This window comes from Pecten maximus, chromosome 18 (assembly GCF_902652985.1).
Source record: "Pecten maximus chromosome 18, xPecMax1.1, whole genome shotgun sequence".
Taxonomy (NCBI): Eukaryota; Metazoa; Mollusca; class Bivalvia; order Pectinida; family Pectinidae; genus Pecten; species Pecten maximus.
In genome coordinates this window covers 25789015-25808872 of record NC_047032.1, presented here as the reverse complement: position 1 = coordinate 25808872, position 19858 = coordinate 25789015, and the positions used below count along the sequence as shown (strand labels likewise).

Here is a 19858-nt window from a genome sequence, read left to right as displayed (position 1 = left end):
GGCGTGATATCAGTGTAGGTATGCTGTACACTTCTGAAGTAGCACTGGAAAGGATGACACATCAATGGTTTAAGTGTGTGGGAGCGTTAATCATTGTAATATGTGTGTACATTTTGAACGTACAGAACTGGAAGGATACACACAAGGGTAAGTTTGGGGAGCTGATCTCAGTTGTATGATGCTGTGTACCTTTGAAGTAGGCACTGGAAAGGATGCACACCAAGGTAAGTTGTGTTGGAGCGTGATACAGGTGATATGCTGTGTACACTTCTGAAGTACGCATGAAAGGAGACACAACCAAGGTAAGTTGTGTGGGCCTGATATCATGTTGAATATGCTGTGTACACTTCTAAAGTACGCACTGGAAAGGATGACACACCAAGGGGTAAGTTGTGTGGGAGCGTGATATCAGTGTAGATATGCTGTGTACACTTCTAAAGTACGCACTGGAAAGGATGACACACCAAGGGGTAAGTTTTGTGGGAGCGTGATATCAGTGTAGATATGCTGTGTACACTTCTAAAGTACGCACTGGAAAGGATGACACACCAAGGGGTAAGTTGTGTGGGAGCGTGATATCAGTGTAGATATGCTGTGTACACTTCTGAAGTACGCACTGGAAAGGATGACACACCAAGGGGTAAGTTGTGTGGGAGCGTGATATCAGTGTAGATATGCTGTGTACACTTCTAAAGTACGCACTGGAAAGGATGACACACCAAGGGGTAAGTTGTGTGGGAGCGTGATATCAGTGTAGATATGCTGTGTACACTTCTGAAGTACGCACTGGAAAGGATGACACACCAAGGGGTAAGTTGTGTGGGAGCGTGATATCAGTGTAGATATGCTGTGTACACTTCTAAAGTACGCACTGGAAAGGATGACACACCAAGGGGTAAGTTTTGTGGGAGCGTGATATCAGTGTAGATATGCTGTGTACACTTCTAAAGTACGCACTGGAAAGGATGAAACACCAAGGGGTAAGTTTTGTGGGAGCGTGATATCAGTGTAGATATGCTGTGTACACTTCTAAAGTACGCACTGGAAAGGATGACACACCAAGGGGTAAGTTTTGTGGGAGCGTGATATCAGTGTAGATATGCTGTGTACACTTCTAAAGTACGCACTGGAAAGGATGACACACCAAGGGGTAAGTTGTGTGGGAGCGTGATATCAGTGTAGATATGCTGTGTACACTTCTAAAGTACACACTGGAAAGGATGACACACCAAGGGGTAAGTTGTGTGGGAGCGTGATATCAGTGTAGATATGCTGTTTACACTTCTAAAATATGCACTGGAAAGGATGACACACCAAGGGGTAAGTTTTGTGGGAGCATGATATCAGTCTAGAGTATGCTGTGGAAACTTCTGAAGTTCACAGCGACTAGTATATGATTTTGTACTATTCTTTATGAAATATCTTAAATTCACCCAAGAGTGATCACTGTCCTAGAAAAGTCTTGGAATTTGATGAACCCAAGTTTGGACCTCATGTAATGATGATGTCATCTGTTTTGTAAAGTGACCTGTTTATGAAGCCAGTTGACCTATGTGCTATATACAAAAATTGATGATGTCATCTGTTTTGTAGAGTGACCCGTTTATGAAGCCAGTTGACCTAAGTGCTGTTCCCTATTACACTGACTATATCTACAATGCTATGGATCTCGGCCAGTTAGAAAGGGTAAAATATCATTTCATTGTTTACACTGATTTTCAAATATTCAAAATATTAAGATTTTAATGTATGGAAAAACCCATAATATTCTTGCCAACCCTCCTTAGATGGGAGGGAGATTCCAGATCTTGGATCCCAAAAGACATAAATTATCATTAGAATTTATTAATTACAAACAGCTTCCTTATTTATTATCGTGTCATTTGTCAAAACATTGTTTGCAACTATAAATTTATTCTTAAAATTTTCAGCTTAAATTTGAACACTCGCACTCTCTACCCATAGAAATTCCAAGAAATTGGTAAAATTGGAAGTGAGGTGAAGTTGACCCTGACAATGACTCTCTCTGTATATGCGTCCTATGTTGTTTAACTCTTTCCATACTATTGTTAACTAAAGCCAACAGAAAAATTTCCTCCATCTTCCCAATTGTCAACTATAGACGAAAGAATATTAAGCTCCCTCTTCCTCTTTGTTGGCTGTAGTCTACAGGCTATGCTGACATTATTTAAATGTTGATTTGCTGAAAACAGCATTTGACACATTCAGTTATTCAATACAATGACATATGAAAGGTGTTAAAGACTTCAAAATCATAAGTAAATATGTGATATTTTATGCCTAGGTTGTAAACAATATGACAGCTTGCTGCGCCTTCACTTTGAATAGTACTGTCTGGGTAGCTGTATAGTGTACAATGGGACATCGAGCTGTAATGTAGGTTAAATATTCCTCAACAGCACTAGATTATAACACTATTTTTTTGTGATTCCTTATAAGATAACAACGTACCAAAAATGCATGTTTATGTAGTCTGCCATTTTGTTTAACTTCTGAAGCCTAATAACTACTTCCAGTACGGAATGTGTAAAGAACACAAAGTACAGAAATAGTTTAAAGGTTGTAAACAGAATTGATGTCTTGATACAGTGCTGTGTAAAGGAGTCAAATCATTATGAAGAAAGCAAAGTTATATCATTACTGGTAAACAAACAGATTTAATTGTTTTAATATTAAGCCCATGCCTGGTAATAAGCCCACTCATGTCAATTGCAGTTCAGAGGGAATTTTATTTGCAAATTTCATGGCTGTACAAAAAGGCCACCCTCGACTGTGATAATCTCGTCAGCTGAAGGGCTGTTAGGCTGTAATAGGTGCGCGTAAAATCTGTTAAATGAATAAATAAAACTTTGATAATCATGTAGATTTCCCAATTTATTTGTCTCTTAATAAAACATATGTGTAGTAATGCTCTCTTTTACAGAACATTAAGAAGAAAATGTATGGCTGTACAGAGGCCTTCTTGGCTGATGCCAAATGGATCCTTCACAACTGCATCATCTTCAACGGCAGTAAGATTGAATTCATTACTTATACTATCAGTTACTTATACTATCTGACTTTGTGACAGTTATCTCCCCTTATCTGAGTTCTTCTGTTTTGTTGATCCTGTCAGACACCTTAATTCCTTAATCTTAACTTTTTAACATTGGTCAACTCCATCTGAATCCTGTTGTTCTGAAGGTGATTAAGCTTATCACAGTTTAGTAACAATTTTAAAATCCTGCTAAAGTCATTTCTGGTAAAACTTACTTGTCAAAATTTTATCAATCAATCCCCCCCTGTAGTCTCTTCCTACCTGCTTACTTAAAGGAATATACACACTCAGGTTTGGAAGTAAAAGAGAAATGAGATTTTCACTGATCAAGTGCTTAAGTTTTAATTATGTTTTGAACAACTGGGCCCTGATAGATCCTGTATAATATGGTTAACTTTTACCTAGATAGATTTGAGTGGGACTATTCGACAGAGATGAGATATAAGATTATGTTTAAAATGATTTTTTTCATTTTCATATTTCTATTTTTGTCAATAGGAAGGAAAGACTGATACCTAAGATACAAATAGCTCTGTATTTTAAACATAATCTTATATCTCAAGTGGAAAAAGAACCATATGTTTCTCCTCAATTCGATGACAGAATTTCCTCTGCCAGTAAATGAAAAAATCCCCAAGAGCCAATGCCTGATAAGTTCAAGTGTGTAGTGTAGTTAATCGTCTACGTATCAGGACATACCTGGTGCATCCATAGCCGTTAACTGTAGGTAGTAGTAGAATATACTGACTGCAGCAAATGCTTCTCAATATTTTGTTTTGTATTCACTCTTTGCATCTAATACATAGAATTATTCAGGTAGTTTTAAAATCATGAATTAGATGTGGACACATTTTCTTTTTGTCTATAGCTAGCCTCAAGCAAAAGACTGAATATTTCATATCATTTTATGACATAATCGGCCTGTTATCCAGTGAATTCAGTGTATAGTATTTTTACTAATGTCACCAGTGTAATATACCTGGATCATTTATCATTGACAGTTAATAATCAGTTGTAAAATCCTATTATGGACAATGACATGATGTTATGAATTGTGAATGACAAAACAAAAATGGCTGGCTCTGTTTGATCATGTCTCCCACATTTGACCTAAAAACCTGTCAAAATGTAATTTTTTTGATTTACGTAATAGAAGGTGTCTTTAGGTAAAATTGTTTTCATTTCATATGAGATTTATCATTTAAGAAAATTGCCTTGAAGTTCTTATTTTTATTTGCCATGGCTTGCAGAAATCAAAACTTCTAAGACTCATTTCATAAATCTCATATGGAATGAAAACCCATTTAAGATTCTATATGTACAAAATGTGTATATAATATGTGTTTTATTTGTGTAGCCCATCATAAACTGACGAGTAGCGCCAAGATGATAATCAAGATCTGTAAGCATGAGGTATGTATTGTCTGAGACCGGTACTTCATGTATTTCCTGTTTACACGGTATGTATTGTCTGAGACCGGTACTTCATGTATTTCCTGTTTACACGGTATGTATTGTCTGAGACCGGTACTTCATGTATTTCCTGTTTACTCGGTATGTATTGTCTGAGACCGGTACTTCATGTATTTCCTGTTTACACGGTATGTATTGTCTGAGACCGGTACTTCATGTATTTCCTGTTTACTCGGTATGTATTGTCTGAGACCGGTACTTCATGTATTTCCTGTTTACACGGTATGTATTGTCTGAGACTGGTTCTTCATGTATTTCCTGTTTACACGCTATGTTCTTTCCGACAGTTTTCACACTTCTTGTCATAAAAATAAATAAAATGGTACCCAACAGTACAGAGATATATCCTGCTAATTACCTCAACAAATAAGAATCATAATACCAGTGTCCTAAAATGATCACCTGTCTGACCAAAAGTTACCTACCAAGAATAAAGTTCTCTTTGTCCGGGATGTTACATCTTCAATATCATTGCAAACATGTCTTTTGGAAGAACCCATTTGCACTGCCTTCTGTTCATAAAATCTTTTGCAGACTATTTTATTTCGTACAATCCAATCTTGGGCAGGTTGTGTTTCTTGGGAAGCTGAGTTCTCAGACTGTCCTCTCCTGTTGAGGCAGCTGAGTTCTCAGACCGTCCTCCCCTGTTGAGGTAGCGGAGTTCTCAGAGTGTCCTCTCCTGTTGAGGTAGCCGAGTTCTCAGACCGTCCTCTTCTGTTGAGGTAGCTGAGTTCTCAGACTGTCCTCTCCTGTTGAGGTAGCTGAGTTCTCAGACCATCCTCTCCTGTTGAGGTAGCTGAGTTCTCAGACCGTCCTCCCCTGTTGAGGTAGGTGAGTTCTCAGACTGTCCTCTCCTGTTGAGGTAGCCGAGTTCTCAGACCATCCTCCCCTGTTGAGGTAGCCGAGTTCTCAGACCATCCTCTCCTGTTGAGGTAGCCGAGTTCTCAGACTGCCCTCCCCTGTTGAGGTAGCTGAGTTCTCAGACCATCCTCCCCTGTTGAGGTAGCCGAGTTCACAGACTGTCATCTCCTGTTGAGGTAGCTGAGTTCTCAGACTGTCCTCCCCTGTTGAGGTAGCTGAGTTCTCAGACTGTCATCTCCTGTTGAGGTAGCTGAGTTCTCAGACCGTCCTCTCCTGTTGAGGTAGCTGAGTTCTCAGACCATCCTCCCCTGTTGAGGTAGCTGAGTTCACAGACCATCCTCTCCTGTTGAGGTATCTGAGTTCTCAGACCGTCCTCTCCTGTTGAGGTATCTGAGTTCTCAGACCGTCCTCTCCTGTTGAGGTATCTGAGTTCTCAGACCGTCCTCTCCTGTTGAGGTAGCTGAGTTCTCAGACCGTCCTCCCCTGTTGAGGTAGGTGAGTTCTCAGACTGTCCTCTCCTGTTGAGGTAGCCGAGTTCTCAGACCATCCTCCCCTGTTGAGGTAGCTGAGTTCTCAGACCGTCCTCTCCTGTTGAGGTAGCCGAGTTCTCAGACCATCCTCCCCTGTTGAGGTAGCCGAGTTCTCAGACCGTCCTCCCCTGTTGAGGTAGCTGATCGATGAGTTCACAGACTGTCATCTCCTGTTGAGGTAGCTGAGTTCTCAGACTGTACTCTCCTGTTGAGTTAGCTGAGTTCTCAGACCGTCCTCTCCTGTTGAGGTATCTGAGTTCTCAGTTCTCAGACCGTCCTCTCCTGTTGAGGTATCTGAGTTCTCAGACCGTCCTCTCCTGTTGAGGTAGCTGAGTTCTCAGACCGTCCTCTCCTGTTGAGGTAGCTGAGTTCACAGACTGTCCTCCCCTGTTGAGGAAGCTGAGTTCTCAGACCATCCTCTTCTGTTGAGGTAGCTGAGTTCTCAGACTGTCCTCCCCTGTTGAGGTAGCCGAATTCTCAGACTGTCCTCTCCTGTTGAGGTAGCTGAGTTCTCAGACTGTCCTCCCCTGTTGAGGTAGCTGAGTTCACAGACTGTCCTCTCCTGTTGAGGTAGCCGAGTTCTCAGACTGTCCTCTCCTGTTGAGGTAGCTGAGTTCTCAGACCGTCCTCCCCTGTTGAGGTAGCTGAGTTCTCAGACCATCCTCCCCTGTTGAGGTGTTGTCCTTTGGCATTACTCATTACCTTTATCGCTGTAGATAGTATTGAGCTAGCCACCAGTTACTACACAGAGATTCAGACATGAAATAATCCTTACTGTTGATGGCATCAGTTTAGAAAACAGGAACTATTGATTACTTGTGAAGAAAAATATAATTTATCTAATTACTGAAGTAGATGATATTTAAGATGTGTTTTCCTCTGTAGATGAACGAGATAGAGTTATGTCCAGACTGCTATTGGAACTCTTGTGTTCGTAAGAATGATGAATGGTTTAGTGAGACATGTGTAAGTATTTCTTATTAAGCTCGTAGCACAGAAACTCAATATGTATTGTAAATAAATTCTGTGCGATAGGAAGAAGACTAAATCTTGGAGCATGCATTCTTCCAATTTGAAAGTGCATTAATATGGAATTTTGATTATTTTTTTGAATAAATGAATAATAAGTTTGAGAGATTTTAATCAATGGTTAACATTTGTGCTGTCAAAACACACAAAACAAATCATCACTTGTAAATTCAATACTAACATATTTTAACTGTTAATGAAAATGTGGAACTGACATTAATATATTGTGTTGATCTGTTTATGTAGAGAACGCCTCACACACTTGTCTGGGCCAAACTGAAGGGATACCCATTCTGGCCTGCAAAGGTAGGATCACTAAGACTTAGACCTGGCAGGTTTTAATAGCAACACCGGCTCATATCACATATCTAATATGTTCTTTTATAAATTATGAGGACTGATCGATAAGTTGTGAGCCTCATATTGAAGGAGGTACTCAAGGATGTTCGTTTTAAGTCCTACTAATTTCTGACTATATAGGGCCATGTACCCAAAGGACTGGTCTCATTTGGTTAGTTTATATTGACGAGGTAGCACTCGAAAGTAAACAAGACAAGGGGCTTTTGCAAAATGGACAAAATTTTTCAGGGTTAGAGTGAAAGAGTCTGTCATTGCCATGACTGCCATTCATGATTGTGGCTTTAAATTGATTGATCATCCACCTTATATTATTTATCTGATCTCGCTCCATCAGACATTCATCTATTTTCAAAACTGAAAACAGCTATTTCAGGCACCCTAACCCTAATCCTATCATGCAGTGGATGACGTTCTGATCAGCCAAGAAAAGGAGTTCTATAAAAGTGGCATTGAGGCCCTTAAACACCGCTGGCAAAATTGTTTAGATACTGAAGGGGATTATGTTGAAAAATAATACAATATGTTCAGATGAATTCAAATCCTTCAATTTGAGGCTCACAACTTATCAATCAGCCCTTGTACCTGGTATCTGTTATAACCAAAAAATATCAAATTTATTAAATCATTAGGTATATACCCATCCCTTGCTGTTTTACATTTATGGCCCAATTTGACTTTCCTGGCTTACACTCGGGATAAAGGATACACTAGGTGTAAAGGTTAGCTTACACTCGGGATAAAGGATACACTAGGTGTAAAGGTTAGCTTACACTCGGGATAAAGGATACACTAGGTGTAAAGGTTAACTTACACTCGGGATAAAGGATACACTAGGTGTAAAGGTTAGCTTACACTCGGGATAAAGGATACACTAGGTGTAAAGGTTAGCTTACACTCGGGATAAAGGATACACTAGGTGTAAAGGTTAGCTTACACTCGGGATAAAGGATACACTAGGTGTAAAGGTTAGCTTACACTCGGGATAAAGGATACACTAGGTGTAAAGGTTAGCTTACACTCGGGATAAAGGATACACTAGGTGTAAAGGTTAGCTTACACTCGGGATAAAGGATACACTAGGTGTAAAGGTTAACTTACACTCGGGATAAAGGATACACTAGGTGTAAAGGTTAGCTTACACTCGGGATAAAGGATACACTAGGTGTAAAGGTTAGCTTACACTCGGGATAAAGGATACACTAGGTGTAAAGGTTAGCTTACACTCGGGATAAAGGATACACTAGGTGTAAAGGTTAGCTTACACTCGGGATAAAGGATACACTAGATGTAAAGGTAAGCTTACACTCGGGATAAAGGATACACTAGGTGTAAAGGTTAGCTTACACTCGGGATAAAGGATACACTAGATGTAAAGGTTAGCTTACACTCGGGATAAAGGATACACTAGGTGTAAAGGTTAGCTTACACTCGGGATAAAGGATACACTAGGTGTAAAGGTTAGCTTACACTCGGGATAAAGGATACACTAGGTGTAAAGGTTAGCTTACACTCGGGATAAAGGATACACTAGATGTAAAGGTTAGCTTACACTCGGGATAAAGGATACACTAGGTGTAAAGGTTAGCTTACACTCGGGATAAAGGATACACTAGGTGTAAAGGTTAGCTTACACTCGGGATAAAGGATACACTAGGTGTAAAGGTTAGCTTACACTCGGGATAAAGGATACACTAGGTGTAAAGGTTAGCTTACACTCGGGATAAAGGATACACTAGATGTAAAGGTTAGCTTACACTCGGGATAAAGGATACACTAGGTGTAAAGGTTAGCTTACACTCGGGATAAAGGATACACTAGGTGTAAAGGTTAGCTTACACTCGGGATAAAGGATACACTAGGTGTAACGGTTAGCTTACACTCGGGATAAAGGATACACTAGGTGTAAAGGTTAGCTTACACTCGGGATAAAGGATACACTAGATGTAAGGTTAGCTTACACTCGGGATAAAGGATACACTAGGTGTAAAGGTTAGCTTACACTCGGGATAAAGGATACACTAGATGTAAAGGTTAGCTTACACTCGGGATAAGTGACCAATTTGAAAATAAACTTTTAAAATCTTCGATCAGTTACCCTAGGTAATAATGTATAATTAAATGAATATTTTATTGTGTATAAACATTCATTATTTTTGTGGTTTCTATGGAAAAACAAATATAGATACATGTACAATGAATATTGTTAAATGAACTAACAATGAAAGTTTGTACCCACAAAATAAATTGAAAGCTTAAAACCATGTCATACATCCTGTACTCATCATTAATTGTGTTATCTTTTATTCAGGCACTAAGGGAGGAAGATGACCAGGTGGATGTTCGATTCTTTGGAGCCCACGACAGGTAAACTTTGGATCTTTGTTTGATATTGAGTGACTATAATGATTATTCAGGTGAAATATGTACCAGGAGTTAGGAGATGAAAGTTTAACATGTTCTATTGTAGGTCATGGGTACCGACATCTCAAGGAGATGAAAGTTTAACATGTTCTATTGTAGGTCATGGGTACCGACATCTCAAGGAGATGAAAGTTTAACATGTTCTGTTGTAGGTCATGGGTACCGACATCTCAAGGAGATGAAAGTTTAACATGTTCTATTGTAGGTCATGGTACCGACATCTCAAGGAGATGAAAGTTTAACATGTTCTGTTGTAGGTCATGGGTACCGACATCTCAAGGAGATGAAAGTTTAACATGTTCTATTGTAGGTCATGGGTACCGACATCTCAAGGAGATGAAAGTTTAACATGTTCTATTGTAGGTCATGGGTACCGACATCTCAAGGAGATGAAAGTTTAACATGTTCTATTGTAGGTCATGGGTACCCACATCTCAAGGAGATGAAAGTTTAACATGTTCTGTTTCAGGTCATGGGTACCGACATCTCAAGGAGATGAAAGTTTAACATGTTCTATTGTAGGTCATGGGTACCGACATCTCAAGGAGATGAAAGTTTAACATGTTCTGTTGTAGGTCATGGGTACCGACATCTCAAGGAGATGAAAGTTTAACATGTTCTATTGTAGGTCATGGGTACCGACATCTCAAGGAGATGAAAGTTTAACATGTTCTGTTGTAGGTCATGGGTACCGACATCTCAAGGAGATGAAAGTTTAACATGTTCTATTGTAGGTCATGGGTACCGACATCTCAAGGAGATGAAAGTTTAACATGTTCTATTGTAGGTCATGGGTACCGACATCTCAAGGAGATGGAAGTTTAACATGTTCTATTGTAGGTCATGGGTACCGACATCTCAAGGAGATGAAAGTTTAACATGTTCTATTGTAGGTCATGGGTACCGACATCTCAAGGAGATGAAAGTTTAACATGTTCTATTGTAGGTCATGGGTACCGACATCTCAAGGAGATGAAAGTTTAACATGTCTATTGTAGGTCATGGGTACCGACATCTCAAGGAGATGAAAGTTTAACATGTTCTATTGTAGGTCATGGGTACCGACATCTCAAGGAGATGAAAGTTTAACATGTTCCATTGTAGGTCATGGGTACCGACATCTCAAGGAGATGAAAGTTTAACATGTCTATTGTAGGTCATGGGTACCGACATCTCAAGGAGATGAAAGTTTAACATGTTCCATTGTAGGTCATGGGTACCGACATCTCAAGGAGATGAAAGTTTAACATGTTCTGTTGTAGGTCATGGGTACCAACATCTCAAGGAGATGAAAGTTTAACATGTTCCATTGTAGGTCATGGGTACCGACATCTCAAGGAGATGAAAGTTTAACCTGTTCTATTGTAGGTCATGGGTACCGACATCTCAAGGAGATGAAAGTTTAACATGTTCTGTTGTAGGTCATGGGTACCGACATCTCAAGGGGATGAAAGTTTAACATGTTATATTGTAGGTCATGGGTACCGACATCTCAAGGAGATGAAAGTTTAACATGTTCTATTGTAGGTCATGGGTACCGACATCTCAAGGAGATGAAAGTTTGACATGTTCTATTGTAGGTCATGGGTACCGACATCTCAAGGAGACGAAAGTTTGACATGTTCTATAGTAGGTCATGGGTACCGACATCTCAAGGAGATGAAAGTTTCACATGTTCTATTGTAGGTCATGGGTACCGACATCTCAAGGAGATGAAAGTTTAACATGTTCTGTTGTAGGTCATGGGTACCCAGATCTCAAGGAGATGAAAGTTTAACATGTTCTGTTGTAGGTCATGGGTACCGACATCTCAAGGAGATGAAAGTTTAACATGTTCTATTGTAGGTCATGGGTACCGACATCTCAAGGAGATGAAAGTTTAACATGTTCTATTGTAGGTCATGGGTACCGACATCTCAAGGAGATGAAAGTTTAACATGTTCTATTGTAGGTCATGGGTACCGACATCTCAAGGTGATGAAAGTTTAACATGTTCTATTGTAGGTCGTGGGTACCGACATCTCAAGGTGATGAAAGTTTAACAGGTTCTATTGTAGGTCGTGGGTACCGACATCTCAAGGAGATGAAAGTTTAACATGTTCTATTGTAGGTCATGGGTACCGACATCTCAAGGAGATGAAAGTTTAACATGTTCTATTGTAGGTCATGGGTACCGACATCTCAAGGAGATGAAAGTTTGACATGTTCTATTGTAGGTCATGGGTACCGACATCTCAAGGTGATGAAAGTTTGACATGTTCTATTGTAGGTCATGGGTACCGACATCTCAAGGTGATGAAAGTTTAACATGTTCTGTTGTAGGTCATGGGTACCGACATCTCAAGGTGATGAAAGTTTGACATGTTCTATTGTAGGTCATGGGTACCGACATCTCAAGGAGATGAAAGTTTAACATGTTCTATTGTAGGTCATGGGTACCGACATCTCAAGGGGATGAAAGTTTAACATGTCTATTGTAGGTCATGGGTACCGACATCTCAAGGGGATGAAAGTTTAACATGTTCTATTGTAGGTCATGGGTACCGACATCTCAAGGAGATGAAAGTTTAACATGTTCTGTTGTAGGTCATGGGTACCGACATCTCAAGGAGATGAAAGTTTAACATGTTCTATTGTAGGTCATGGGTACCGACATCTCAAGGAGATGAAAGTTTAACATGTTCTATTGTAGGTCATGGGTACCGACATCTCAGGTCTACATGCTGTCTAAGGACATCCCAACACCTGCCAAAAACAAAAGAGGAGGTTTTGAAAATGCTATGGAAGAATTAGAAATTCACATCAAGAAGATAAGGTACTAACTCTCGTCTACACAACAATTTACAAACTCAAACACTTTAAATATTTTCCATCGAGATATTTAAGGATTTAAATATTTTCCATCAAGATATTTAAGGATTGAACAAGATTTATAAATTAGTCTATTAGTGCACGAACTGAAAACGAAACACCTAATACTACAATCATTTCAATTTCAATTTGAAGTTTCCCGTTCAAATATTCATTTGCAAAAAACAGTAATAGTTAATAGTTTACAATGAAAGTTGCCAAAACCAATATACATAAAACTTAGAACTCTGATAATTCTGAAACCCTACTTAACTTGAAGTAATCAATCAATTCTGATAATATTTATTTTTTTACATAATTTATGAAAAATATTCGGTTTTCTCAATTTCTTTTATATAACTATATGAAATAATTTTGGTTTTCATGAATGCTCGGGATATCTCATCATGATATACAATTTATTTTCTAACGAAAAAATGTGTTACAAACAAAACTTAATAATTAACAGAAAATTCTATTAATTGATTGTCAATAATTAAAAGTATGATATCAGTACCAAAGAAATGATAATTTGAAATGCTAAAAATGCTACATCGACGACAGTGTACACACTGCACCTGACAAATAAAATGGCATTAATGGTGTAGAAATATATCTAATTAGCGCCAACAAATGGAAGGAAAATAAACACTCATATATATGACAGAAATCACATACAAAATACAGGGGCAGATCACGATATAAAAGTGACTTTGGGATGCACTTAATTATTTAATATCCACTTAGATTTAAAAAGCAGAAATAGATCCTCATAATTTTGGAGGCTGGTAATATCATTAAGTATGTAACTTTTGTATCTGAAAATATACAACGGCCTGTTCTTATTTTCAATCAATCATAATTAATCCTGTCGGTGATGTAGCATCTTTAAATATCTCAGCGTAATGTCTTTTTGATTTGCAGGGAGAAATTTGGACACTTTGAATATGCAAGCTTCAGGATGCCATATGATAAAAATCACGTCTACTTCCACAACAAAATGAAGCAGCCTTTCAGGAAGGTGCGGCAGGCAACTCGCAACCAGAAATTCTCGCCCAAATCAAAATCATACACAGTCAAACATGTTTATACAAACAAAAGTTCGTCTGACAGTAGTCCAACAAAGGTTGAAAAACAGTCAGTGATGCTGAAAACAGCTGATGCTGTCCGGAATAAATATAGTACTATGATAACGACACGGCGTGCAGTTAATGAAGGCACACAAAGTCGCACGGAAACTAAAGTGCAGGCAAATACATCTGACAAAATGGACTTTAGTGTCGGACAGACAAATCGTGTATATGTTCAGCCTAGTGTCGGACAGACAAATCGTGTATATGTTCAGCCTATTTCAACAGTTCCTCCAACAAAAGGTTCTCCTCCGATGGTGATCCCTACCAATTTGATAAAAGTGGTCAAACTTCCTTCGTCCAAAGTAAATACCATCATTGTGAAGCAGGGGGATATTGAACGTAAGGTTATTATTCAGCAGCCAGAGATTCAGGCCAAGGTCAGCATTGTTGACAAAGTCCAGGACAAGATTAAACAAATGAACGCAGATAATCTTGATGACGAAACTGACACCTCTCAATCAAAACTACAGGACAATGATGGCCTAAGCAGTAGTGTTATTTCCGAGGATAAAGACAAAAAAATGCAAAATGATAGTACAGATGTTATCTCAGATCAGAAAGTAGATAAAATGTTGGAGGAGAAATCTGATACGAATGCTACGGCCAGTCTCGCTGATAAAATGGACACTGATGACAGTGAAGATATCACAGATTCTGGCCATCACAAAGAAAGTAGTGTGTCGCCCTCGAAGGAAATCTACCTCGCAAATCTGCAGAAGACTATTCAGTCATGCAAAGAGAAACTGGGATTGAGTGATGACTCTGTGTTGTCAGATGAGATAGTGGATGACGATGAGGAGGAGGAGGAGGAGGAGGAGGAAGAAACACAGAGTGCAGATGATGAAAAAGCTGATTTTATGTGATGAAAACAAGAAAAACAATGTTTCCATGGAAACTGATGCATCTACTGATGTGACAATGTCATCGGCTAATGATTCAACGGAAAATGGTGAAAAATCAGATTCCACTGTCGTTAAGTTAGATGTCAAGGTGGAGGATTTGCCAGAAATGGAAGAGAAGTCAGAGACTGAAAAGGAGGTGACAGATTTGGAATCTGGGCATAGTGTTGATCAGACATCAAGTGTTCCGGATAAATCAGAGGGATCAACTGAGCAGAAAGAGGGTCCAAACAGGGAGTATTCCCAGGATTCAAAGGATCGTGATGATCAGAGAAGGGAGCATTCCAAGGATTCAACGGATCAACAACATGAAAGTGTTGATCCTGGTTCAGTAGTGAGCAAGGAAGGTTCAGAGGAAATACACAAAGATACAAAAGAGGAATCATCACCTCAAAAGAATGTACAGTTAGACAAAAATGATTCAAATTTGATTGTACTGGAGGCAAATTCTCAGTCAAGTCAATCAGATTCGAAAGACACAGATGTCTCCAATGAAGCTAGAGTAGAACCTTTAGGGGAGGTTGATGAGGAATCTAACCTTGTCATGGAGACAGATTCCGACACAGATAATTTAGTGATGGATCTTAGTGAGGATGATCCGTCCATTAGGACACCAAAACCTCTAACTCTAACTCCAACCAAGCCGCCTGTGAGAATATCACCCCCTGTTGTTAAACCCAGCACTAGTGATAAATTCAAACAGATAGATTTAACAGGAGTGAATAAGGTGGTAATTGTGAAACAGACATCCTCGTCAGATGAAAACAATTCAAAATCTCTGTCAAACATTTCTGCCAAACCTTTCACCGCCAAATCTCCTCATTCCAGGTATGTACACAGTCAATAAGTCAATGTCTTTTACTGTTGATATAAATACCAGGGAAGGCTTTTCATTGTGTCCAGAGTACATGTTTTGGTTGTTACATTTCAGTTTAAAAAATGTAATTACAAAGTAATTGTGAACTGTATACTTTAATCATATACATGCATTTTTTTGATGCATAACTGAATGTATACAGATCAGCATAAGTCAAATTGATATTATAATGTAATTATAGAATTTATATTACCTGAGTGTGTAATTATAGATTTTATATAACCTGAGTGTGTAATTAGATTTTATATTACCTGTGAGTGTACTTTATATTGCCTGTGAGTGTAATTATAGATTTTATATTACCTCTGAGTGTAATAATAGACTTTATATTACCTGAGTGTAAATATAGGTTTTATATTACCTGTGAGTGTAAATATAGGTTTTATATTACCTGTGAGTGTAAATATAGGTTTTATATTACCTGTGAGTGTAATAATAGACTTTATATTACCTCTGAGTGTAATGATAGACTTTATATTACCTGAGTGTAAATATAGGTTTTATATTACCTGTGAGTGTAAATATAGGTTTTATATTACCTGTGAGTGTAATAATAGACTTTATATTACCTCTGAGTGTAATGATAGACTTTATATTACCTGTGAGTGTAAATATAGGTTTTATATTACCTGTGAGTGTAAATATAGGTTTTATATTACCTGTGAGTGTAATTATAGATTTTATATTACCAGAGTGTAAATATAGAATTTATATTACCTGTGAGTGTAATTATAGACTTTATATTACGTGTGAGTGTAATAATAGACTTTATATTACCTGGGAGTGTAATTATAGATATTATTATATTACCTGGGAGTGTAAATATAGACTTTATATTACCTGTGAGTGTAATTATAGATATTATTATATTACCTGTGAGTGTAATTATAGATATTATTATATTACCTGTATTATATGATACTTACATAGTTATTATTGGTTGGTTATCAGGAAATCGCCTGCCATGGTCAGTAAGCATGTCCCTTCCGCAGAGTTCTTCCAGAATGCTGTGGAGCAGACCATGAAATCTCCTAACTCCAGCTTGGAGAAGTCCATGGATACAGAATCCGATCTGATAGAGAATTCTGTTGTTCCAGCTCACTCTGAAATCATCTCAAAGTTTACAAAGAAGGTAAATCTCTGATTATTTTATGTATTTAATCCAATTACATAATGATAATAAAACAATTTTTAAATACTTATGTACTTTTTTTTGTGTGACGGCGAGATTATCTGGTTACATTGGTAATGGAATCTCTTATACCATTTCATGGTTGTAATTTCCATAATTCAATCCTATCGCCACCCTCGTTATACTGCCATAACTGGTGTGGACGAAATGTGGCGATATAGCGAGGGTAGACTGTATATTGGATTTCTTGGTATGTCAAATTGATCACCTTTTGTGATTATTTTCTCATCCTTGATATTTAAATTCTATCATAATTCAAGTTCAGATATATCCTGGTTTCATAACAATCTCATATACATCTCTAGATTATTTCTAGTAAACGACACACCGACATTGAACATAACTGTATTGTATTGTATAATATAAAGGGTTTTACTCTACGTCTCAACTTTTTATGGTTTTTAGACCAAGTTTTAAATAAAAACAGGTACATCTCACAGATATTGTGGTATGGATTTGAATTATCCCCATAAACTTATCTTTCAATATACATGTATTTGTTTCCGATTTCTCTATTTCTCTATTTCCCAATTGTTAATACATGTACATGAAACAGAATCTTTTGAAAACCTTTGTGGTGTACTGGTAATCATTTCGTGTGATGGTAAATATTGAATCTATCTTAATTCAAAGTACTGCTTTCTTACATACTTATATTATTTTGGTCATTTTTGCAGGGGCATATGTATATAAGAAATTGAAATCTGTCCTTGCGAAGGTGAATGTATAAAAAATAACAAAAAACAAACTTTGCCGCAAGGCCTTTCTGCCCTCTCATGCTTCTTCAGGTGAAGAAGCCCGAGAGGGCAGAAAGGCCTTGCGGCAAAGTCTGTTTTTTGTTATTTTATATATATATATATATATATATATTTGCAATTTGCTTCTAAAACCGTGACAACTACTTTTTGTGAACTTAATTATTTTTTGCTGTTTGGATACCAGTGATATGCTTTTGTTTTAATCAAAAAATAGCAATAAATTTATTTTTTTTCGTAGTCATGTAAACAGTCATGAAAAAAATAACTTTTTTGTATATGTCTAGTGAAGTGAGAAAGTGGTCATCTGGAATACACATAATTTATCCTTTATCATGATTAATAAAATTAAAATTCATGATAATATTCATCAAATTCATGATATTTGCTTTTATATTTTCAGCTGATGGGGTCTATACAGGGAACCTTTGAGATGATGTGTAGTGAATTCATTTCTCAAGAACTTCAACCCAAGGTTTGTATCATCACAATAACACTACAGTTCTGTACCCAAGGTATGACATCACAATCACACCACAGTTCTGTACCCAAGGTATGACATCACAATCACACCACAGTTCTGTACCCAAGGTTTGTATCATCACAATCACACCACAGCTCTGTACCCAAGGTATGACATCACATAACACCACAGTTCTACACCCAAGGTATGACAATCACACCACAGTTCTGTACCCAAGGTATGACATCACATAACAGTTCTGTACCCAAGGTATGACATCACAATAACACCACAGTTCTGTACCCAAGGTTTGACAATCACACCACAGTTCTGTACCCAAGGTATGACATCACAATAACACCACAGTTCTGTACCCAAGGTTTGTATCATCACAATCACACAACAGTTCTGTACCCAAGGTATGACATCACATAACACCACAGTTCTACACCCAAGGTATGACAATCACACCACAGTTCTGTACCCAAGGTATGACATCACAATCACACCACAGTTCTCTACCCAAGGTATGACGTCACAATCACACCACAGTTCTGTACCCAAGGTATGACATCACAATCACACCACAGTTCTGTACCCAAGGTATGACATCACAATCACACCACAGTTCTGTACCCAAGGTATGACATCACAATCACACCACAGTTCTGTACCCAAGGTATGACATCACAATAACACCACAGTTCTGTACCCAAGGTATGACATCACAATCACACCACAGTTCTGTACCCAAGGTATGACATCACAATCACACCACAGTTCTGTACCCAAGGTATGACATCACAATCACACCACAGTTCTGTACCCAAGGTATGACATCACAATCACACCACAGTTCTGTACCCAAGGTATGACATCACAATCACACCACAGTTCTGTACCCAAGGTATGACATCACAATCACACCACAGTTCTGTACCCAAGGTATGACATCACAATCACACCACAGTTCTGTACCCAAGGTATGACGTCACAATCACACCACAGTATCAAATTGTACTAGACATCATGGATGAAAATGTTTAATGAAAATCACACGAAGGTCGCTGATTTGTCAATGAACAAAATTACATTAATTTAGATTTTGACCAATCTTGTATAAGTAATCAAACGGAATGGATCAACATACCCGGTAACATTTTCAGTTTGATCAGTTAACATTTGCACAATCAATAGCTCTGACCGGTTTCAAAGTTATAAAAAGGTACAGTCACGATGATACACACTTGTATATATATAATATTATATACTGATTCTCCATGTTGTCTGTATGAAACATATGTTTTATGTTCAAATCTGAAGGGAATGACCTTGTTATACATGTGTACAGGTAGGGACCTGATTTTCTGAAACAACTGTTGGTTACGTTAGGTTTCCCACACTGACAATGTGTCACTTAAACTCCTGGACACTATTACTGGGGTATAACAATGTCATTGTGTTCCACAGAATGTGACAAAAGATCTGCAGGCAGAGATACAGAAGATAAGATGGGAGCAACATCAACAGATTTTGGAACTCAAACACAACTTCCGTAAGTCTTAGACCTCTAATTCACCTAGCTGAAATTTTGTGTTGTATATCTGTAGAGGGGTCTGAAGGGTACCAATATCTTATAATATAATCACTGTCAGTGTCTGGGTTCCAGGAGGTCTGGGTATACAACATGAATAGCAAAGGTGGTAAGTATGACTAACTTTCCACCATGGTAGGACAAAATGGCTGCCTCGATCTGAACCAAACAAAATGGTGTAGATAATGTTACAACTGCAGAGTGTAAGCTCTTTTTAACAATTCTAACATCCCTAAAATAATCAAATGATATTTATCTTTGAAGCTTACCGTTAAGAGGTTTTCTTTTGGTATACATAAAATACCGGTGTTTTAGCTGCCTTAAGACTCCTACCTTGTTGGAAGTACGATCCAGACATCACAA

General features: G+C 38.1%; 1 protein-coding gene across 1 annotated transcript in view; it reads left to right on the top strand.

The window, feature by feature from the left end:
- Positions 1 to 19858, top strand: part of LOC117316397 (protein kinase C-binding protein 1-like) — a 67331-nt gene that overhangs the window by 22454 nt on the left and 25019 nt on the right. The window contains 12 exon segments of the mRNA XM_033870942.1: positions 1594 to 1686; positions 2945 to 3032; positions 4416 to 4471; positions 6808 to 6888; positions 7198 to 7257; positions 9620 to 9675; positions 12425 to 12547; positions 13507 to 14574; positions 14576 to 15442; positions 16443 to 16623; positions 17842 to 17913; positions 19372 to 19456. Coding sequence (XP_033726833.1) covers positions 1594 to 1686; positions 2945 to 3032; positions 4416 to 4471; positions 6808 to 6888; positions 7198 to 7257; positions 9620 to 9675; positions 12425 to 12547; positions 13507 to 14574; positions 14576 to 15442; positions 16443 to 16623; positions 17842 to 17913; positions 19372 to 19456 — 2830 coding nt within the window.